Source organism: Gymnodraco acuticeps, unplaced genomic scaffold (genome assembly GCF_902827175.1).
Source record: "Gymnodraco acuticeps unplaced genomic scaffold, fGymAcu1.1, whole genome shotgun sequence".
In the NCBI taxonomy this organism is placed as follows: Eukaryota; Metazoa; Chordata; class Actinopteri; order Perciformes; family Bathydraconidae; genus Gymnodraco; species Gymnodraco acuticeps.
In genome coordinates this window covers 819,984-839,983 of record NW_022991296.1, presented here as the reverse complement: position 1 = coordinate 839,983, position 20,000 = coordinate 819,984, and the positions used below count along the sequence as shown (strand labels likewise).

At 42.5% G+C, this 20,000-nt stretch overlaps 1 protein-coding gene across 1 annotated transcript in view; it reads left to right on the top strand.

The window, feature by feature from the left end:
• The window catches only part of gphnb (gephyrin b), a 62,714-nt gene that overhangs the window by 3,435 nt on the left and 39,279 nt on the right, over positions 1–20,000 (top strand). The window contains exons 3-8 of the mRNA XM_034240156.1: positions 7,605–7,662; positions 7,748–7,840; positions 11,563–11,657; positions 12,089–12,155; positions 17,772–18,044; positions 19,808–19,942. Coding sequence (XP_034096047.1) covers positions 7,605–7,662; positions 7,748–7,840; positions 11,563–11,657; positions 12,089–12,155; positions 17,772–18,044; positions 19,808–19,942 — 721 coding nt within the window. The remainder of the gene's footprint in view (positions 1–7,604; positions 7,663–7,747; positions 7,841–11,562; positions 11,658–12,088; positions 12,156–17,771; positions 18,045–19,807; positions 19,943–20,000) is intronic.

Sequence of the window (20,000 nt, the reverse complement as noted above, 5' to 3'; positions counted from 1 at the left end):
TTCTGCTAGCTTCAGTCATATAAGCAAGGAAGTGAAAATGAATGTCATTTTTATAAATTCTTTCATTTAAATCAAAGCAAACACTTATTGAATGTAATAGAAAAAAGGGCATGCTTTTCGCTAAAGGCACTTAGACATTACACCTATGAGTATAATGGATTGATATATACTAAACTGATATAAAACACAGCCTCCACTACTTCTCAGGAACTTACTCTCATTGAGTGAAGTTGGGTGCTGATGTTGGGCAATAAAGGACTGGCTCACAGTCCCATTTCATCCCAAAGATGTGATACAATACGGTTGAACTCAGGGCAGGATTTCCCCACCAAACTGCTTCTCTGTGGAACTCGCTTTGTGCGCGGGGGAAAGAAAAAAAAAATCCACTTTATGACTACTGTTCATTTCAACCATAGCAGCCTGGAGCTGAAAGAGTTAATGTTTAGTGTCAGATTTCATGTCACCAAGAGTTATCGTTGGAGCTTGATCAATGTCAGCTCCTCTGATCAATAAGAGTATTTCATATCAACGCACACATCACATGTAGCCTTTCAAAATGCCGCTTTGGCCCATGGCTTGATCACTACAAACTGTGACCCACGACATGCGGCCTCAGACACGCTTCTGTACACATTGGAGTCATTCCCCATACAGCCATTGATTTACTGGAGCCTCCTCTGTCACAATATCACACGTCAATATCGCCGGAGTGTCTCCAGTTCCCGCGCTCTGGGACCCTGGTCTGATCCATGCTTGTCATGTCCTTTACGCTTACGGTATGTTTATTTTCAGGCCGATGTGTAATGCATGTGTCAAGTCTGTGTGACACAAAGAGGCAGTGTGAGGAGGAGGCTTGTGCCATGTCGTGTGTTAGACGGAGCGCCAGAGAGTGATTAGAGATTTATCACAGGCTTATTTGTACAGTTTGCACCCTAGGGAAAATTAGAAATGGCTTTGAATTGTTTTTGGTTGTTCATGTCCATGAACAAGCTTTAAATCATGTATGTGAGTTCTTTGTGGCTGTTTTACAGTTGTTGTTGTTGTTTTTGTTGTTGTTCTGGTTGAAGCCGCACATTAAGAAATCATTGATTTGAAGGATTGTATTCAAGTTATACGACACATTAACACATGTAGTTGTGCTTGTGTAAAGTTTGCTTTATTTGCGCTGATTTTGGAGAAAATGTACATTTGCCACTTTACTGTACTGCTACTGTACTGTACAATTTGGACAGAAAAAACATAGCCAGTCAACATAATCCATTGATAAATTCCTATTGAGTAGTTCCTATTGAGTAATATACAAATATAATTTCTAAGAGCATCCGCCTTTAGGAGCTCCTTTAGTCAAAGTGTGAGGACTGGGTTGGACTCTTACTCTAACTTTCATAGTTATAGAGAAGTCCTGATGTTTTCCGTGGCTCATGTATCATCATATATCAATCATCACTTGCCTGCTTTCTGGTTGGAAAGTCTGTTTATGTAATGCTTTGTGGCTGGTTCTCCTCTATGGGAAATTAATGGACTTCCAGTGATGGGTGGTGATGTTGGAGTTAAGGTCTCTGGAAGACACTTTGGGATCAGGGTGCTGTGTACCAGTTAACTGAGAGGCGGCTGATGTTGGGTACCACAGGGTGCTGTTTAACATTTCAATTGGACATCCAGGCTGGCACTCAGTGTTCCAGCCCTGTCTGCTCTGCTGTGTTCGGTGATGGGAGCTGATGCAGACGGGCTGCTCTGGACTGAGATCCTCCATGCCATGTTAATCCACGCCACACCACGAGTCAGCGGCTCCATCAGGTCGACCAGCCGGAACACTCTGCCCTCAATGTGCCAACGCCGCTGTGACAGAGACACAGAGAGAGGGACGGTGCGAGGAACAGAGACTAAGGAGGGAAGGAAGGGAGGGAGTTACAGGCAGCAGGACATGTATCATAAACTATAATCACATCAGCTCAAACTCACACACACACTCACACACACACATTGGCTTTAGCAATCAATCAGTCTCCCAGGTTGGTATTCAGGAGCATCCAGAGGTGTGTCAGGTGGAGAGAAAAATGATATGTATGAGAGTAGCAGAGGGGGGGTTAAACAAATGATACCAAAGCTCAAGGACACACAGATGAGGCAGGTGTGTGTGTAGAGGTGTGAGATTTGCATGAGTCTTTTGAGTGTGAGCGAGTGCTTTCGTTTGGATTCATATATTCTGGCATGTCATGTGTGTGTTTGTGTGTCTGAGGCTGAGCATGCCTCCCTTTCAGGGCTGTTGAGCCAACTCTTTGTCTCTACCCTGCAGCGACTTGTGTTGTAACAAATGTTGTCAATTTTACAAATTGTCACGGCTAAGAATAGCTAGGAGTCAATCAGATGGGTGACAGTGAGGCTCAATTTCACAGTAAGGAGACAGTTAGGACACACACACACACACACACACACACACACACACACACACACACACACACATAAACCTGTACTGAGAGCAGCATGGGCTCCTAAAACACGTTTTTTTCGACATCTTACCATATGTGAATTTTTTAGTGAATGATTTGAGTTCTGAAATTAAAGACTTAAATCTAAAAACTTTTTTTTTTAAATTCTCCCAAACAATTCACACGTGGCCCTAATCTTCTTCATTACATGTTCAATTGAGTTTTAAAGGAAATCTTTTCAACCGGATTAGTAAGGAGCACGAGGTGGACTTAATTTTAAGTTACTTCCAAAACTTAAATGACCTAACAAGCCAATTATTTTTAAGCCAAACCAGGGTGTTTCACTTAACTTGGTCAAGTAGTTTTATTGCACTTTTGTTTAGTTTTCTTTAAATTGTTAAAGGAAAAATTCAAAACTGCCACCCGATAGAAATAAAAATGTTCTCGTAACATAATACAATGCAGAGAAGGACATGGTTAAACCGTACACCCCAGCGCGTGCACTCCGCTCTGCATCAACCAAACGGCTCGCTGCACCCTCGCTGCGAAGGGGACCCAAGTTCCCATCAGCAAAAACACGTGGGTTTGCTATCCTGGCTCCAAAATGGTGGAATGAGCTCCCCATTGACATCAGGACAGCAGATAGCTTACATGTCTTCCGGCGCAGACTGAAAACTCATCTCTTTTGACTCCACTTCGAGCGATAGAACTATTAACAAAGCACTTATATACTAATAAAGGGCTGGCTTATCTAAAGCCAGTTGAGTAGCACTTGAAATGTTTTTGCTCTATGAAGCCTGATGTACTTATATGATTCTGTTTTCCTCAAGTTGGTCGAACGCACTTATTGTAAGTCGCTTTGGATAAAAGCGTCAGCTAAATGCAATGTAATGTAATGTAATGTAAGAGAACATACTTTTTAGGACACAGGGTCGTCCAGAGATCCACACCAATAAGAGTATAACACACTTTGACTTGTATCGACTTCCCTATAACACACACATTTGTTTGACTATGTGACTCAGTGTGTGTCACAGTAAAGTCTGAATGATCCTGAGGCTCTTCCTGCAGACCTGCTCAAAGTATAGTTTGCATTGCAGGTTATTGAAACACACATGAGCAGTGCTTGTTTTGCCACAGATGTTAACTTTGCTGTTTAAATATATGCAGCCGGGTTGATGTGTGGCAGGGTAAAGAGAAAGAAAGTGAAATGGGAGAGGCCCTGTCAGCCATGGCAGATCTGAACCAGGGTGACATTTATTCTGTAAATAAATACAACGCTTGTGGGGTTGGAGTGGTCTGCAGAATATTTTAGTGTGTGTGTGTGTTGTGTGTGTGTGTGTTGTGTGTGTGTGTGTGTGTGTGTGTGGTGTTGTGTGTGTGTGTGTGTGTGTGTGTGTGTGTGTGTGTGTGTGTGTGTGTGTGTGTGTGTGTGTGTGTGTGTGTGTGTGTGTGTGTGTGTGTGTGTGTGTGTTGTGTGTGTGTGTGTGTGTGTGTGTGTGTGTGTGTGTGTGTGTGTGTGTGTGTGTGTGTGTGTGTGTGTGTGTGTGTGTGTGTGTGTGTGTGTGTGTGTGTGTGTGTGTGTGTGTGTGTGTGTGTTGTTTCGTGGCTGTGAGTGGAACCATGGGAGTGGAACCCCTCGCTGAGCACTCAGAGCTCTCATCACGGTGGGGGTTTGAAGAGGTGGGCTACTCCGCTCCTCCTCCTCCATCCCTCCATCCTTCCCTCTATCAGCTAACATGTTGAGAGGTGACCCCTTGAGAGCTTTCCTACATATGGACGAACCAACAACTCGGCTGTAATGGGCTCGACTCCTTGCCACTACGGGGGAGTGTTGAGATGGCCGAGCCTCTGCTCTCCTCCCTGGGCGGAGAGTGTGTAAAGAAGCAAGAGAAAGAAAGAGAGAGTGAGATTGAGTGCCCTGTACAAAGAGCTTGTATTATTAATGAAATCACCCTGGTAGATGGGTCTTATCTTGGAAGTGTCCCACAACCACCGAGATTTGCAGCTGGCTCACATGCACACATACTTTCCCCCTCTCTTGTTAAGTGTGCCCCTGACAGTCGATCCCTCCTGTTTCTCACTCTTTTCTCTCTTTATCTTCCTTTCTCTGCTACGCTTTTATTCATAGAAAGAGTTGGCCGAGGCGTCCGGGCTTTCAGGCCAAAACCACTGCTATGCCCCCCCCCCCCCCATCTCCCTCCCCATTCCTTCCTCTGTTCACATCAGGGTTTGTCCACACCTCGAGCAACAGCCTTTATTCCAGGCTGAACTCCTCCGGCCTGCAGTTTGACGAAGAGCTTGTCGTGTCGTAACCCTCCGACTTACAAAGGGACAAAGATGGGTGTTAGAGATTCAAATGTGGCAGACCCTTCCCCCCACCCCTCATTTTAGAGCACACCAACCCGAATACAGCCGAGCACTCTATTTGGAAAGGACCCTGTCATGCTAAAACACACATGACTGCACATGGAAAAATATTCACATGAATATCTCAAAGTTCAAGGGGATGTACTCAAATCACGTGTCTCTGCTGTGCTGTATACACCCAGGGTACAAATAGAACTGTCTTTTTTATTATTATTGATTCATCTGCAGATTGTATTTGTAATGAATCCCTTGGTTTATAAAATGTCAGAAAATAGTGAAAAATATCTACCGAAATATCTTAAAAGTTCAAAGGGATGTCTTCAAATGTCTTGTTTTGTCAATGTGAAACCACTTAATATACTTCTTAGTTTAATGTGTTTTAAAACAGGAAACCTCCTAATTTGATAGGCTTTAAACATTTTCACATGAATGATGACATAAAGGATTAATCTATGATCTGGTATTAGTTGCTTATTATTTTTCTGTCGATTGTCTAATTGATTAGTCTATTTGTCTTTGCAGCTCTATTTACATCTACACCTGCACACACTTTCCATTTACTGTATGCCTGCATGTACACATATATGCACAGATATACACATATGTTTGCATAATCATGTACATTCAAATGATGACGTGCAACAAAGGTCCTTGGCTGCAGTGGGATGTCACACACTGTATGCTTCCACATGTGAGACACATACAATGAGGCATATGTTACATGCATATTATATAAACACACCTAATTCGATCTTTTTGACATATCTAGATACAGAAAACAGATCAACACTGCAAATACATATTTAATGACAATGTCAAGGATTAAACAGTAAAGATAAAGACATCTTATTGCCATTGTTGTTCTAACTTACACATATACATACACTAAAAGATACATCCATAACTAAAAATACCAACATGTAAAAATATGTGCACATTCCACTCACAGCAATTCTACAATTACATATACTGTATGTCAACATGTTCAAAAATATCCACAAGCGTACTGTACACTCTCACATGTATCAATACTGCAGATGATATGCACTGAATAACGCATGATGTGTCTGCGAACACGTGTGTTTATTGACATGAACACACAAATCACATTATGCCTCAAAGATATGTCCTGCCCAAGCAACACACAAAAAAACGTCCAGTCAGCGACATATTGCTGCCTTCGCACGGAAATGGCATCCCCGATAGTGACAAAAGCCACACAAAAAACTGACATTCACCGGCACACACAAACTCTCACGATCAACACAGCAACTCCAGGCTTCAGGCAGGAGGGGTTGCCTAGGAAACGGTGGGAAGGAACCCTAGTTATTTGTGTTGAGCATATTTTCATTTGAGCTGAAACAGAGAGGCATAAAAACCCCAGGAGAGGGAGAGAGGTGATTTGTCCTGACAGCTCCTTTACTCTCCCGAGGTGTAACACAGACACACACAAACACATAAACGGACGAATGCACATGCATGAACACAATCACACACACTCAGACACATACAGAGATGCCAAATCCCCCCCACTCCAGAGCACATCAAGAGAAGTAAATCACTCGCGCCATCACAGGAATGTCAGCAGGGGAGTGTGTGGGTGCACAAGTTAGTGGAAGTAGCCTTGCATGTGCAGTGTATCATGAACAAATAACTTCTTTAATGATCCTTCTCTGCCTCTTTTGTCAGAAGCAGGCAGATTCCCTCTGAGTTTCATGCTTGGTCTCCATGCATGCTTCTTGCTGCAGTATTTTGGTGTTTCCTCGCTCGTAGCGTGTCTCTCTTGCTGCTCCGCTGCACAGTTTGAAAACCGAGCAGAGCCGATGGATTTGTTGAATGATGTTTCCCAGGATGCAGCATTTTTCCTCTTTGTAACTCGGTGTGTGAAGAGCGAGACTTTCCGTGTGGATAATAGCGTCTGAAAGGCAGAAAAAGAAGTGGATGCATTAGCGTTCATGGGTATTTGTCTGAGGCTGGGTATCATGGCGTTTAAGTGGCTGACGCGGAGGGGATACATGATGCAGTAGGCTCCCAAAAATAGCGCTCCTTAAAAAAAGGAAAAGGGTTACATAAGGGGTGTCTGTGCAGAGCCTTCACCTTGAGCCTGGGGTTGTTCTTTTTGGGTGTCATACCCGGTGTGGCCACAGGAGGTCGCCATGGGTTGCAGTTTAACAGCAGCTCTGTCCTTGTCAGAGCTCCCTCTTCTGTGGGCCGTCCTGTGGAAAAGCATTCAGGAGAGGATGTTCAAGGGCATCCTCTCTCTCCTCCATACTTCCTGTTACATTCCTAGGTCTCTCTCTTTTTCCTGGCTCACTCGATTCATACTCTTCCTGAATCTTTTACATCTCTGTCGTCTGTTCTCTTTCCTCTCCATCAGTATCTTCACAGGCCAATGCAGTCTGGAATGAGGGATGTAAGGTTACTTTAAAGTCTTGTTTGCTGTCAGACCAGGCAGTGGAGAACAAACTTTGTCTCTGTTAGAGAAACCTCACATTTAAAAGCTTCAAAGTTCATGTCTAGGTTTAAGTAGGGGTATTTTCCGCTTTATTTCTCTGAAAAATATAAAGTTGAGCCCACAATATCCCAGGCCTGTTACCTAACTTTTAACTGGTCATCCCGAAGCTCTCCACTTCTGCTAAAAGGTTGTTAAAAACACTGACGGACGGTCCAAAGTTCCTTAGCTGACCCTTTTGACCTTCCTGTAGAAAGGTTGCAAAAATAAAAGTGGATTGTGTTTCTGATGTCTGTTAAGTATCATGACTGAAATCTAATACGTTAATAATGACGGCTTTCTTCATTTCTCAGGTTGGGGGGTATGATCACGGCCTACAAGATAGTGCCAGATGAGATCGACGAAATCAAGGTATGTCATATTTCTGTCTTTTGATTCTAAGGTTGATTTGTTCTAAATATTGATTATTCGTGTGTGTGTGTGTGTGTGTGAACAGGAGACTCTGGTGGATTGGTGCGATGAAAAGGAACTTAATCTCATCCTTACCACCGGAGGCACTGGCTTTGCCCCGAGAGACGTCACACCAGAGGTGGGTTAATGTAGATGTCTCTGTGTTTTGTTTTAAATGTGTTCAATGTTGAATCTAAAAGAGTGGCCTTGAATGTGTTGTATTTCATTTGTTGTTGCAAACTGTATAAGAAAAAGCTTGAGAGTAGTATTAAAACAAACCCAGGCACATGTTACATAAGAATCAGCGAGTTCAGCTTGCGGTTCAATAGTGACACTGGTTTGATAAGAGGTCACAAGAAGGAACGTAGTGTTACACCACTACAACACAAGTATGAGGTTAGCATATATGTGTCCTAGAGGAAGGTAGATTTCTCTTGTTGCTGCCTGTGCTTCATTCAGAGGGACTCGGACCGTTTTTTGCTGATTACACATTGTTTCTGATTGTGTTGCAGCTCTGATTTGAACACAAAGTGTAATTAGCCCCACAGTCACATGGGAAATAAAGAGGCAGAAGTTAGATCATTATTGATTCATTGTTTTATGACAAAGATATGGGATCATGTAGCAAGCAATTCAGAGATAATGGATAATGGGAGGCAGGTGGCAGTGGGATAGTATAATAAATATATATTTGTATTGACATGTTTCCAAATGGTAAACAAATTTGTTTTTCATACTAAAATCTGATTTACTACTTTAGATTGTAAAGGCGTGTACACTGCTCTACACAACATACATGCTATATATAGTTTATATGCAATTAGTTAAAATATATGAACAACTCTTGGGACATTAACATAAACTATTTTAATTGAAATGATGCCAAAACAAATACATTGTCATTGCAGGCTTCACATCAGGTTTAATGATGCTTTCTTTCCCATTGTTATTGCTGGCTTTATGTGGTTTCATTTACAACAACGTAAAATTGAAAGTTTAAAAGTGTGTAAAGTTTTTAATACAAACATACTTGTTGTTTATCTCTATTGTGAAGCCAGTTTACTTCTGTGTACACATGCACGCCTCAACGTTTAGTCTTTCTGTTTCTTATCTATTCCTTACCTTGTTTGGATTAGCACTGCTATACCTCTCTCTTACATGTACTCAGACAACCTCACACACACGCACACACACACACACACACACACACACACACACACACACACACACACACACACACACACACAAGCAATTTGGCAGGGGCTGAGCTGTGGTTCTCAGCAGTATCATTGGTCCTCATCAATCATGGCAGACAGCAACCTTCCTGGAAGGGGGAGGACACGTACACACTGTATTCTCTGCTATCTGATTCAACCCTGCATGCTGGAAACAGCGATATCTCTCCGTCTGTCTCTGTGTGTTAAAGGCTGCACACGACACACATGACTGTATTGTGTTTTAGCCAGAAGCAGGACAGAAGTTACAGATTACATGTCATATCTTTATTCTAATCAAAGAGCCTTTGGTATCCTCTCTGAAATAAACATGTAACTTTTTACTTCAACTGCCATGTTTTGCTGACACACTAAGTACTACATTTACTGTAATTGACAAAAGCCGCTGTCTGAAAGTCCTTATCTGACCTGCGTCCTCCCTTTCTACAGCAGCAATCAAGATTGATGTAATCTTTGAAACCAATATATATTTGTCTTGGTCGGCCGAAGCAATACAATAATTAAATATTGAGTGTTTTTACAACTTGGAATTTGCACAACTTCAGCTGAGATATTATGACATACAAAGCAGGAATACATGGTTTCAGATGAGGTACATTCTTCAGTTTTTACGCTCTTTGCAGGGACTCAAATATAGAGGTCCCTTTAATCTATTTAATAGATTGCCTGTTGTTCTTCTGCTATACCATCAGCTATAGTATTATTAACAAGTAATTAAACTTGGAACTCCCTCCCACAACACATCAGAGACTGCACTGACCCCCCCACTTTCAAAACACTGACCAAAACACACCTCTTCAGACTGGCTTTTAATCTGTGAATTATGCTGTATTGCTGTTTTAATAACTTTTAAGTGTTATTTTATCTTGTTTTAATAACTTTTAAATTCTATTTTATCATATTTTATCACCACTGTAAAGCGTCTTTGAGCACCTGGAAAAGCGCCTTGAAATGCAATGTATTATTATTATTATTATTATTACTTAATCCTAACACTAATGTTTGACGCTGATAATATTACTACTATATTTTATATAGTAGTGTTAAGTAGCAACGTTTTAAGAAAAAAATGTGTCTTCCACGAAATAAATTAGTCTGAAAATATAGCTACACCTCATGAAAACCCACATTAAGACTCCTCCCATTGCTTTCCTCATCACACATATAAGACCTGTTTCTTCACATTCTCACGCCTGTTGAATCAAACCCATCTTCCTCTTCTCCCAATCAGTGACATTGTGTGATGAGGTCTAAATCCAGCCTCACCCCTCCCTCTCCTTTCCTCCTGTTTCCATCTCACCTCACCTCTGTCCCTCCCACACTCTTTTCCTTCTCCTCATGTCTCCCCCTCCCTCCCATCTCCCTCCTCTCCTGAGTCCAAGCCCACGATGCTCATCAGTGGCTCCTCAGCTCTTTGAAGTCTTTTCTCTCCCCTCTCCCCTCACTAATGGTGCGTTTGAAGTGTCACTCAACTCAAGGGCACCCAACACACACAGCTGGAGAAGAAGGCACTATCTGCTCCGCCATCTATCTGTCAAGAACACGCCGCATCAACTGCAGTCCCACCATTGTATAAACACTAAGAAATGCATCTGTTGCACACATCTGCAAAGACGAATACATTGGCAAAACCACCGCCCCTGGAAATCAAATGTTTCCTCTCGGATCAAAGTGTTGGATACAGACTGACCGAGAAAAAGACATATTCCTGTTTAGATTTCAAAGATTGAATCAATCATGTTCGCTAATGGGGATGTACACGGGAAGGAGGCAGGTCAGATAAGGATTTTTCAGCTTTCTGCAATTGAGAGATGGATTGTGCAAGAGGGATTGTAAATCAATATGTGAAGGGCAGTCCAGATGTTTTGAGTCAAGACAGGCATCGAGGAGGCCAGTGTAACAGTGATATCAACAAATGTTCAAAATGCTGTGAAGGTTGTGATCAGCTGATTTTGCGCAGTTCTCCAGTGTGTGCGCGGGGCACAGAATGTGCACAGGGGAGTCTCCCTCCACAGCCGGTTGGCGTAGTTTTGGCACAATTCCGTTGTACAGACTGTGGCCGTTTCTCAATCGCGAGTACTCATGCTGCAGAGCAACTATTTTATGTAGCTATTTCAAGTATACTACGTCATAGAGTGGCGCAGAATGCTGGGCATTTAACATGCATTTAAACAGTCCTTCGGCGCCACTCGATGACGTAGTATACTTGAAATAGTTGCTCTGCAGCAGTTTTACTTGCGATTGAGAAACGGCCCGACATTAACAGCTGCCCCGCCCCGTCTGGTCACACGGAGTTCGACTCTGGAAAAGCTTCACAAGTACGTCGGTACGCAAAGGCGCTTAGTGACACAAGTGACCGTATATGCATTTCAGATTTTTGATGCGTAACTGCGTACCAGTTATGTGCACCCCTGACTATAACGTTTATTTAATTGCACTTTTACAATTGAAGCAGAGCCTGTTCATCAAAGTCCCACTGAAAGTATTACACTGAGTTATTCCACAGGTAGCATGTTATTGTATGAAGAATGACAACAGAAGGCAATCGAATCAATTGTTTTATAAATACTCATGATGGACACCTGTTCAGTTAGACTATTATCCTCTTCATCTCTCCTCTCTCCAGGCCACGAAGGAGGTGATAGAGCGCGAGGCTCCAGGGATGTCTCTGGCCATGCTGATGGGATCCCTCAACGTCACACCACTAGGCATGCTTTCCAGGTCAGACACACTCTCACATACTTTTATTTATCATTTACTTATTTCTTAATCCCTTATGTGAAGAGGCAGCCTCATTGAGATCAAGATTGTATTAATGAAGATGAAACATGTACTGTACAAGCAGAGACTAAAATATGACATATGGTACATGCTAATGTCCTTTGACCTGGCATTATAATGACTGTTTTACTACTGGCAGTTATTCCATTAGAGCCTTAAAGTATAGATTCATAATGCTCCATCTTTTCATGTAAGACAAAACGGAGAGAGAGTTAATTTATCACCTGTGATAAAGTGCAGAACACTGTGATACACTGAATGGAGGCTTTAGGGTGGAAGGAGAGGCATATATCACCATAATCAAGCAGAGCTGTGACACTTTTCTTCCTCTGTATTAGTAAAAAACGTTCCCCTGTGTTTGTGCGTTGCAGACCTGTGTGTGGTATCCGAGGGAAGACGCTCATCATTAACTTACCAGGAAGCAAGAAAGGCTCCCAGGTAGGAAACGCTGCGAAGAGACGGAACAACATCACTGTTATCCAGGGTTAGCGGTATTAAGGCGGAAAGATCAGTTGCTGTGCTTGATTTTTTGATGAATTATGAATACCCATTTAAGTTGGGGAGTTAATGGGGTCCCCAGGTCCTGGCCCCATGTCAGAGTGTCCTTAACTACCTGAAGGTGAGGCCATCACTGAGTGAATGAGAGGAAGATCGCTCTGGATAAGGGCCAAATGCAGTCCATATAGAAAGTGACCATAAAACTCTCCTTTTGGGACAATTTCCGACTGAAAAAGGGCACTCAGTAGAGGACAGAGCTCTGCCAGGTATGTCTCCTTTTCCCGTGCCAAATTAAGAAGATTTGAATCTCACTCAACTGTCCCTCTTGGCTCCCTCGCAGTCAAGATGGAGGCGCAGATAACAAAAACAGGAATAATCATGTTAAATTGTCTCTTGCCTTATTCCATAATAACACATCCAGGATAGAATAGAATTGTTTAATGTCATTATACATGTACAATGAGATAATAATAAATGCTTCTCCCTTTCAAGGGTGCCATCAAAACAAAAACAAAAACATCACAACATAAGACAACAAATACACGCAGCATACATACTTAGGAATAAGGAATAAGCAATAAAGTGCAGTAATTATTTCCAGGAGTATAACAATTAAATCTGCAATGTAATAAATAATAATAGTAGGTATTTATAATAATAATAATAATAATAATAATAATAGTAATGATATATGTGTATATATGTACAGAGTCACATTGATTCACATGATTTCAGGTGTTAAGAGCAATGATGGCTCTTGGGAAAAAACTGTCTTTGAGTCTGTTTGTTTTGGATGTGATACACCTGTAGCGCCTGCCGGAGGGCAGCAGGTTGAACAGGTGAAAGCCGGGTGTGAGCTGTCCTTGATAATGTTTTTGGCTCTACTGAGGCAGCGGGAGGTGTAAATGTCCATCAGGGAGGGGAGAGAGCAGCCGATGATCCTCTGTGCTGCTTTTACGACTCTGGAGCCTCATCATGTCGGCCTCAGTGCAGCTGGTGTACCACACTGTGATGCAGTATGTCAGTAGGCTCTCGATGGTAGAGCGGTAGAAGGTCACCAGCAGCTTAGTGGCCAAGTTGTTCTTCCTGAGCACCCTCAGGAAGTGCAGACGCTGCTGGGCCTTCTTGATGACAGCTGTGGTGTTGTCCTTCCAGGAAAGGTTGTTGGTGATGAGGACGCCGAGGAACTTGAAGGTGTGGACCCTCTCCACACACTCGCCGTTAATGTCGAGGGGAGCGAGGTCGGTAGTATTCCTCCTGAAGTCTACGATGATCTCTTTGGTTTTTGTGGGGTTCAGTGCGAGGTTGTTCACTGAACACCACGCTGAGAGCTTCAGTACTTCACTCCTGTAGGCCGACTCGTCTCCTCCTGAGATGAGCCCCACCACAGTGGTGTCGTCAGCAAACTTGACGATGATGTTCTCTGGGTGGGCTGGACTGCAGTCGTGGGTGTAGAGCGAGTACAGGAGAGGGCTCAGCACACAGCCCTGAGGAGAGCCGGTGCTGAGAGTGCGGGTGGAGGAGTGATGGAGGCCAAGTCTCACACGCTGGGGGCGGTTAGTGAGGAAATCTTTGATCCAGGAACAGGTGGGTGGAGGAAAGCCTAGGTTTGATAGTTTGCAAACTAGAATGTATACTGTATGCTGATTCTCCGGTTCAAAATATGACCGAAGTTGTATATCAATGTCAGTTTTTTATCCACAACAAAAGCCAACATGTGGCCTGCAACAGGTGTAGAGCAAGGCTTATTTTAAGCTAAGCTGATTGCTGGAAATTAATTTAGCTATCGAAGCAGTTGTTGTTCACTGCAGCCACGAGAGGTCCAAAACACATGATCTCACATTGTCTAGCAGGGATCAGACATTTAGTATTTAAAGTATACTTAGTTAAACTGCTACATTTTGGTTGACCTCTCGTTACAAAATACTCTTTTCAAGGTAAATAAAGTAAAACATTGAGGGATACATAGCAACCGTCGTTGCTTAGCACTGTGACAATAACATGACTCCTTATGCAAAGGTGAACTTTGCGTTAGGCTGTAACTAAATCCACATGCAGTCATTATAGGTTTTGGTATTTGTAAGCAGCGTGTGTACAGAATGTGTGTATGGATTTGAAGGTGTGTGACTCCGTGTGTGATAAATCAATGTATGCACAAGCAGCATAGATCTGTGTGTGTGCTCTTTGCCTTTGTTGTTTCATGGTACATGTGTACATCTCTGTGATGTATTTCTGTACAAAGCTATAGATGCAGAGTGCATGGGTGGGTTTGTTTTCGTGTGTGTGTGTGTGTCCACCCACTGCTGTCTCCTTGTCCCCTCCATCTGTCTCCCGCTCTGCCGCGCTGACCTACACATCTGTCTCTGTCTCGTTATGCGCTCGCTTCTCGTGATCGATTTTAGTATTTCTTTTAATCAATTACGCCACCTCTCCCCCATCTGCTGCCATATTAGTGTCTCCCTCATCAACCCCCAGTTAAAGTTAACGGCACAAGCCTCCCATTGCAGGCTTTTATTACGATGATCTCCTGTCATAAAGCTAACGGTGAAGTCCAGCTGAGCCAGCCGGCCTCACTGCATGTCAGAGGGTCCGCTGGGCTTCTTATGGCTTCATGTTACGTCTCTTTGGACACATTTACACTGCACTAACTTTAACTTTATATCATTTGTTGTCATGATAGTGTTGAGTTCAATTACAGATTTGTAGTCTTTTGGCATTTAACATATGTGGTTGTCTGCATTGTGTCCATATTGTGATGAGATATCAGTTTATATTAACAGATGTGGTGAGGATGAGGATACTCAGATGCTGTGGTCTGGATATTGAACTGGCTTGATTTGGAATTGAAGGGTGTCATGAATACAGGATTTAGAAGACGTTTGAATGGGTACTAAATGATTTTGTCTAGGCAAGGCAAGGCAAGTTTATTTATATAGCACCTTTCAACACAAGGCAATTCAAAGTGCTTAACAAAAAACGAAAAACATTAAGAAAATGGCATTTAAAATCAGTCATTAAAAAAAAAAGAACTAGAACTTTTATAAAGTTTTGAGACATACACATTTTAAAACGATTGGTCAAATTATAGCAGCCATGAGAGAGGTAATTTGAGTCTGGCTAAAGCTTTATAAAATCTTGATCCTACATTTCCCATAATGCAACTCAGTGGTGTATTATGTTAAGCTCTCCCTGCGTACATCTTTCAAACTACACGCCCAAACATCATAACGCAGACTTTCTGTTTAAGATGTCAAACTTCAAGCCCAATCTGAGATAACCCTCATGACTTTACCAAAGTTATTTTCCCAGGCATTACAAACCTTCCTTAAGAATTCTTATATACTTAATAAAACAGTGTATAACTTTTTGTATTGACTTATTCCTCTCTCAGGTAGGGGGAGTGCATCTTGGTAGTGTTGCAGTCTCCACAAATGCTCACTTTCACGTTTGATATCAATTAAAACAAATACTTCAGATTTGTTTTCCCGTTCTCCACATTGAGGGTCCCAGATGTACAGTCAGGGCTCCATGACTTTGACTTTTGCACTTCCTTTTTCTTTGCTTCTTGCTATTTTAATGGTCTATAAATCCAAGAGTGTCCCGCATGTCCCCCTGTTGAACTGGAGAAGGGTTGAAGATGTCTTTTCTCACTCTTATCTTTTATTTATTTTATTTATATTATACCTTTCTGTTTCGCTTTTTATTCTTCACTTTTTATGGACATCTTACCGTCTTTTTTCGCTCTCTTACTGAATCTTCCTCTCTCTTTCCCTCTGTATTTCACTCTTTCTCTCTCCGGCTCTCATCCTCTCGTCATCTCCTGCCTCCCCCCCCCCCCCCCCCTCTCTCCATCCTTCTCTCTGGTTTGTATTTCTCATCCGCTGGCAGTATATCCAGGGAATCTGCTCTTTAGTGTTCTTGACAGTTACTCTCCTCCAGGACAAAACAGAATAAGAGCAGAGGAAAAAAAATCAACCTGACGTACCTTGAAAAAAATATGAAGAGAATTCCCGGCACGCAATGAAAGCACAAACCGGGAAAGGAGGAATGTCTCCAGGCTCTTGACACCATCCTCACTCCTTCTTTTACCCAATCTTTCCCCATTTCAGCCCGGCCTTCTTATCCAAAAATGCTCAGATGTGTGCTTCAAAGACAAGAAGAAGAAGCATGAAAAGTCTGCTGTGTGGATCTGTATGTGTGAGAGTGTATGCGGGGGTTCGGGGGGGAAAGGTTAGCTCGCGGCTACACAGCAGGCCTGCCTGGCTTGTGGTCAACCACTGAGATTACCATTTCATCTCTGAGAAATCCTCATTTTTCATGCACAGTGGCAAGGCATGCTTCTCCAGTCATGCATGCATCCTAGTGTTGATATATGGGATTTAATATTCAGTCAAATCAAGGTTAACATGGTCATATTTAATCAAGCCTGTGATATGCACACGTGAAATGGGATGGGAAGTGGAGAGGTTGCTCCGAAAGCCCGTTCGCAGCCAGCGTGGATACTGTAAAGTGTGGGGGCCATTAATAATGTATCTTCTCAATGCTTAAAATACACAGGAAGATAAATAATTTCAGCTCTTGTCTTGGGAGTGAGGAGAATGGAGCATTTAGCATAGCCGAGGAGCCCACAGGCACACTGACACACAGAGAGACACCGGAGAGGGGAAACAGGAGGGGGGGGAGCACAGGCTAGTATACATGTGGCCAGAAGGAGGCGCTGTGACCTGCAGAGGAGGGGAGCAAATCTCTGCTTCTGACTCCTCTGCCTCTAGGCCGGGTCACACACATAGACATAGTCACACACTATATCTGTTGTACTGACCAGATGACAGTATTCCTGGTTTCAGAAGTGTACTGTCAAATCTCAAATTACTTAACTGCAGATTGGCCAGCCTTTAGTTTGAATCAGGCTTATAAGAGACAGACCTTTATTTCTAAGTTCCCCTGTACTTTAGCATACTTCGTCATATATTTGCCTTTTTTTTGTTTGCTGTGGATTCTGTTCCCGGTCAATGTAAACTCAACGCTTAACTTGTTGCCTAGGTAACTTCTGGAAATTCTACACTTCCACATCACTAATTCCATCAGAGTAATGTCATTTGAGGCTCGTACTATTGTCTCTAGAACCCTAAATAGGTTTGTACTCTCATTATTTCTAATTCTTCAGTTCTACTTTGCTTTTAAGATGTTTTTGTGCAGCTCTCAGGTCATAAAGTGTCCTTTTTCTTTTAGGCCTCTATTGTGACACTCTGTAACTTCATCAACAGGAAAACACATCACACTGATTCTCTATAATGTACTGGAGAAGAGTTGTGAGAGGTTTGATGTGAGACACCTGTGGGAAGTTTTGAGTTTCGTTGACAGTAGCTTGAAGTAGATTTGAATTTTCAGAGAGAAAACAACAATGTTTTATAAAAATATACATTGTGTTTAATGTAACAACCATAGACTGTTCATATAAAGAAAATAACACCATCTTTCTGCCTGCTGTTGTCTGAGACTTCCATTATTTGATTATCTACTTAAGAAAACTGTAAACTTTTTTTACTCTTCCAGGAATGCTTCCAGTTCATCCTGCCGGCGCTGCCGCACGCCATCGACCTCCTGCGGGACGCAGTGGTGAAGGTTAAGGAGGCGGCGGACGAGCTGGAGGACCTGCCATCGCCCCCTCCACCCCTCTCGCCGCCACCCAACAGTTCGCCCTGCTGCCAGACGGAGGACAAAGGCGTGCAGTGCGAGGAAGAGGATGAGGAGAAGAAGGACAGCGGTGTGGCGTCCACCGAGGACAGCTCCTCCTCGGCAATCACCGCCGCATCGATCGCCGCCAAGGTACCAGCGGAGGAGAGGAGAAGGGAGGGGAGGAGTTACTGTTTCAATGTTCACCTGACTCCATCTGCTTCATCATCATCTATTCACACATGTCATTCATACAAGCATGTGTTGAAGGTGCTGTGTGTAGCATTTTAACTACAATAAGTCACTACCAAAATAAGGGTCACACTAAAAACACTTTTAGTGTGTACAGAACAGCTTATATAACATATACAGTTTGGATTTTACAAGAAAGCTACTTTACAAAACCAGGCAAGAAAAAGGTGTTTTGTGTCTCTATGGCAGACGATAGAGGACCCAGAGGAAAGAGGAAAACAACAAATGATTGTTATTGCAGTGAAATACTGAAGTCAGGAGTACCAGAATCTTTGAAAGGAAACACGTGTGGTCTTAAAGGGATAGCAAAGATTTGTTAACTTGTTATGAGTGAGATTAGTTTTTGGTAGTTCAGATATGTGTTGATGATAACATACCATTTAGATAAGGGTGATGTGTGTGTTTTTCATTTATTCCTTTAGTATTTATTTTCAAAGTATTTTCAAGCATATATACATAATTGATGCTGGGCCAGGCTACTTAAAAAGCTGTTATGTCAAAATGTGTACGATAACTCTGAACATGACATTGATGTGGACAAATGCTACAGATAACACCTTTTTAGATGATAGATTTACTGTTTTTCAACTCTTATTAAAATGTGTCTGCTGCTGCTTCTATCTGCAGGCCTTACGTTTGGTCCTTCCTTTCAAATCTATGATTCATCTCTTTAATCAACATTTATCATTTCTCAAATAAAAAAAAGTTAAGAGGCTGGAGACTGAATCTGCTCCTGCGCCTCTTCACTAAAATAGTCGAGCGTCAAGAGATCAAAACTCATTTTCATCAACTTCTTAAGTCAAACATTTAAAAATCTACCACCAGGAATTTGCTATAAATGGCCAACAAAGTGTAAATGTGAATCCTTGATAATTAAGTTTCAAATATGGGCTGTGACGTTTTCATTAAGGAGTGTACCAGTTTAGGGGAGCAGTCAAATTATTAATACAACTTCCATTTTTCTATTAAACCCCGTCATTAACAGCCAACAGCTATTAAGATCAAACGTACAAGAAGCATGAACATGGTTGAGTTGAAAAACAGTCAATATTCTCCTAACATTAATTTGTCATGTATCTCTGTATTTCATATATCACGACGTCTGTCTCATCATCCATCTGTGTGTGTGTGTGTGTGTGTGTGTGTGTGTGTGTGTGTGTGTGTGTGTGTGTGTGTGTGTGTGTGTGTGTGTGTGTGTGTGTGTGTGTGTGTGTGTGTGTGTGTGTGTGTGTGTGTGTGTGTGTGTGTGTGTGTGTGTGTGTGTGTGTTTATCATGTGTGTCTACTCTGTGCAGTCACATGTAACATCAGGTATCTCTTCATACCCATCATCCTATCCTACCTGCCCTGTCTGCAGCCCGGACCCTGCTCTGTTGTCACGGTAACATGCCACTTCATTGTCCAGTCACAGAAGGATGTTGGTAAGACTCCGCCCCCCGATATCTCATCATATGTCATCATCATGTCACATTTATTAAGTCATTTGTCTTTCATCTACACATTAGACGTGTTTAATATGTGTCCTCTCGGCTGGTTTTTGTGTCTGTTTATAGTTTGTAGCGTCTTGAAAATAATATATATATTTATGTGTAAATGGATCTTGAATATCAGTGTGTGTGCAGCTGTGTGTTTATGGTGTTCATATGCATGTGTGTGTGACCTCAGATCCCAGACTCCATTATCTCGCGGGGTGTGCAGGTGTTGCCCAGGGATACGGCGTCGCTCAGCACCACGCCCTCGGAGTCGCCCCGCGCCCAGGCCACGTCCCGCCTCTCGACCGCTTCCTGCCCCACACCCAAAGTGAGTACGCATACAGTAAAAACACACTCACACACACATGTAGACAAACATAAATGTA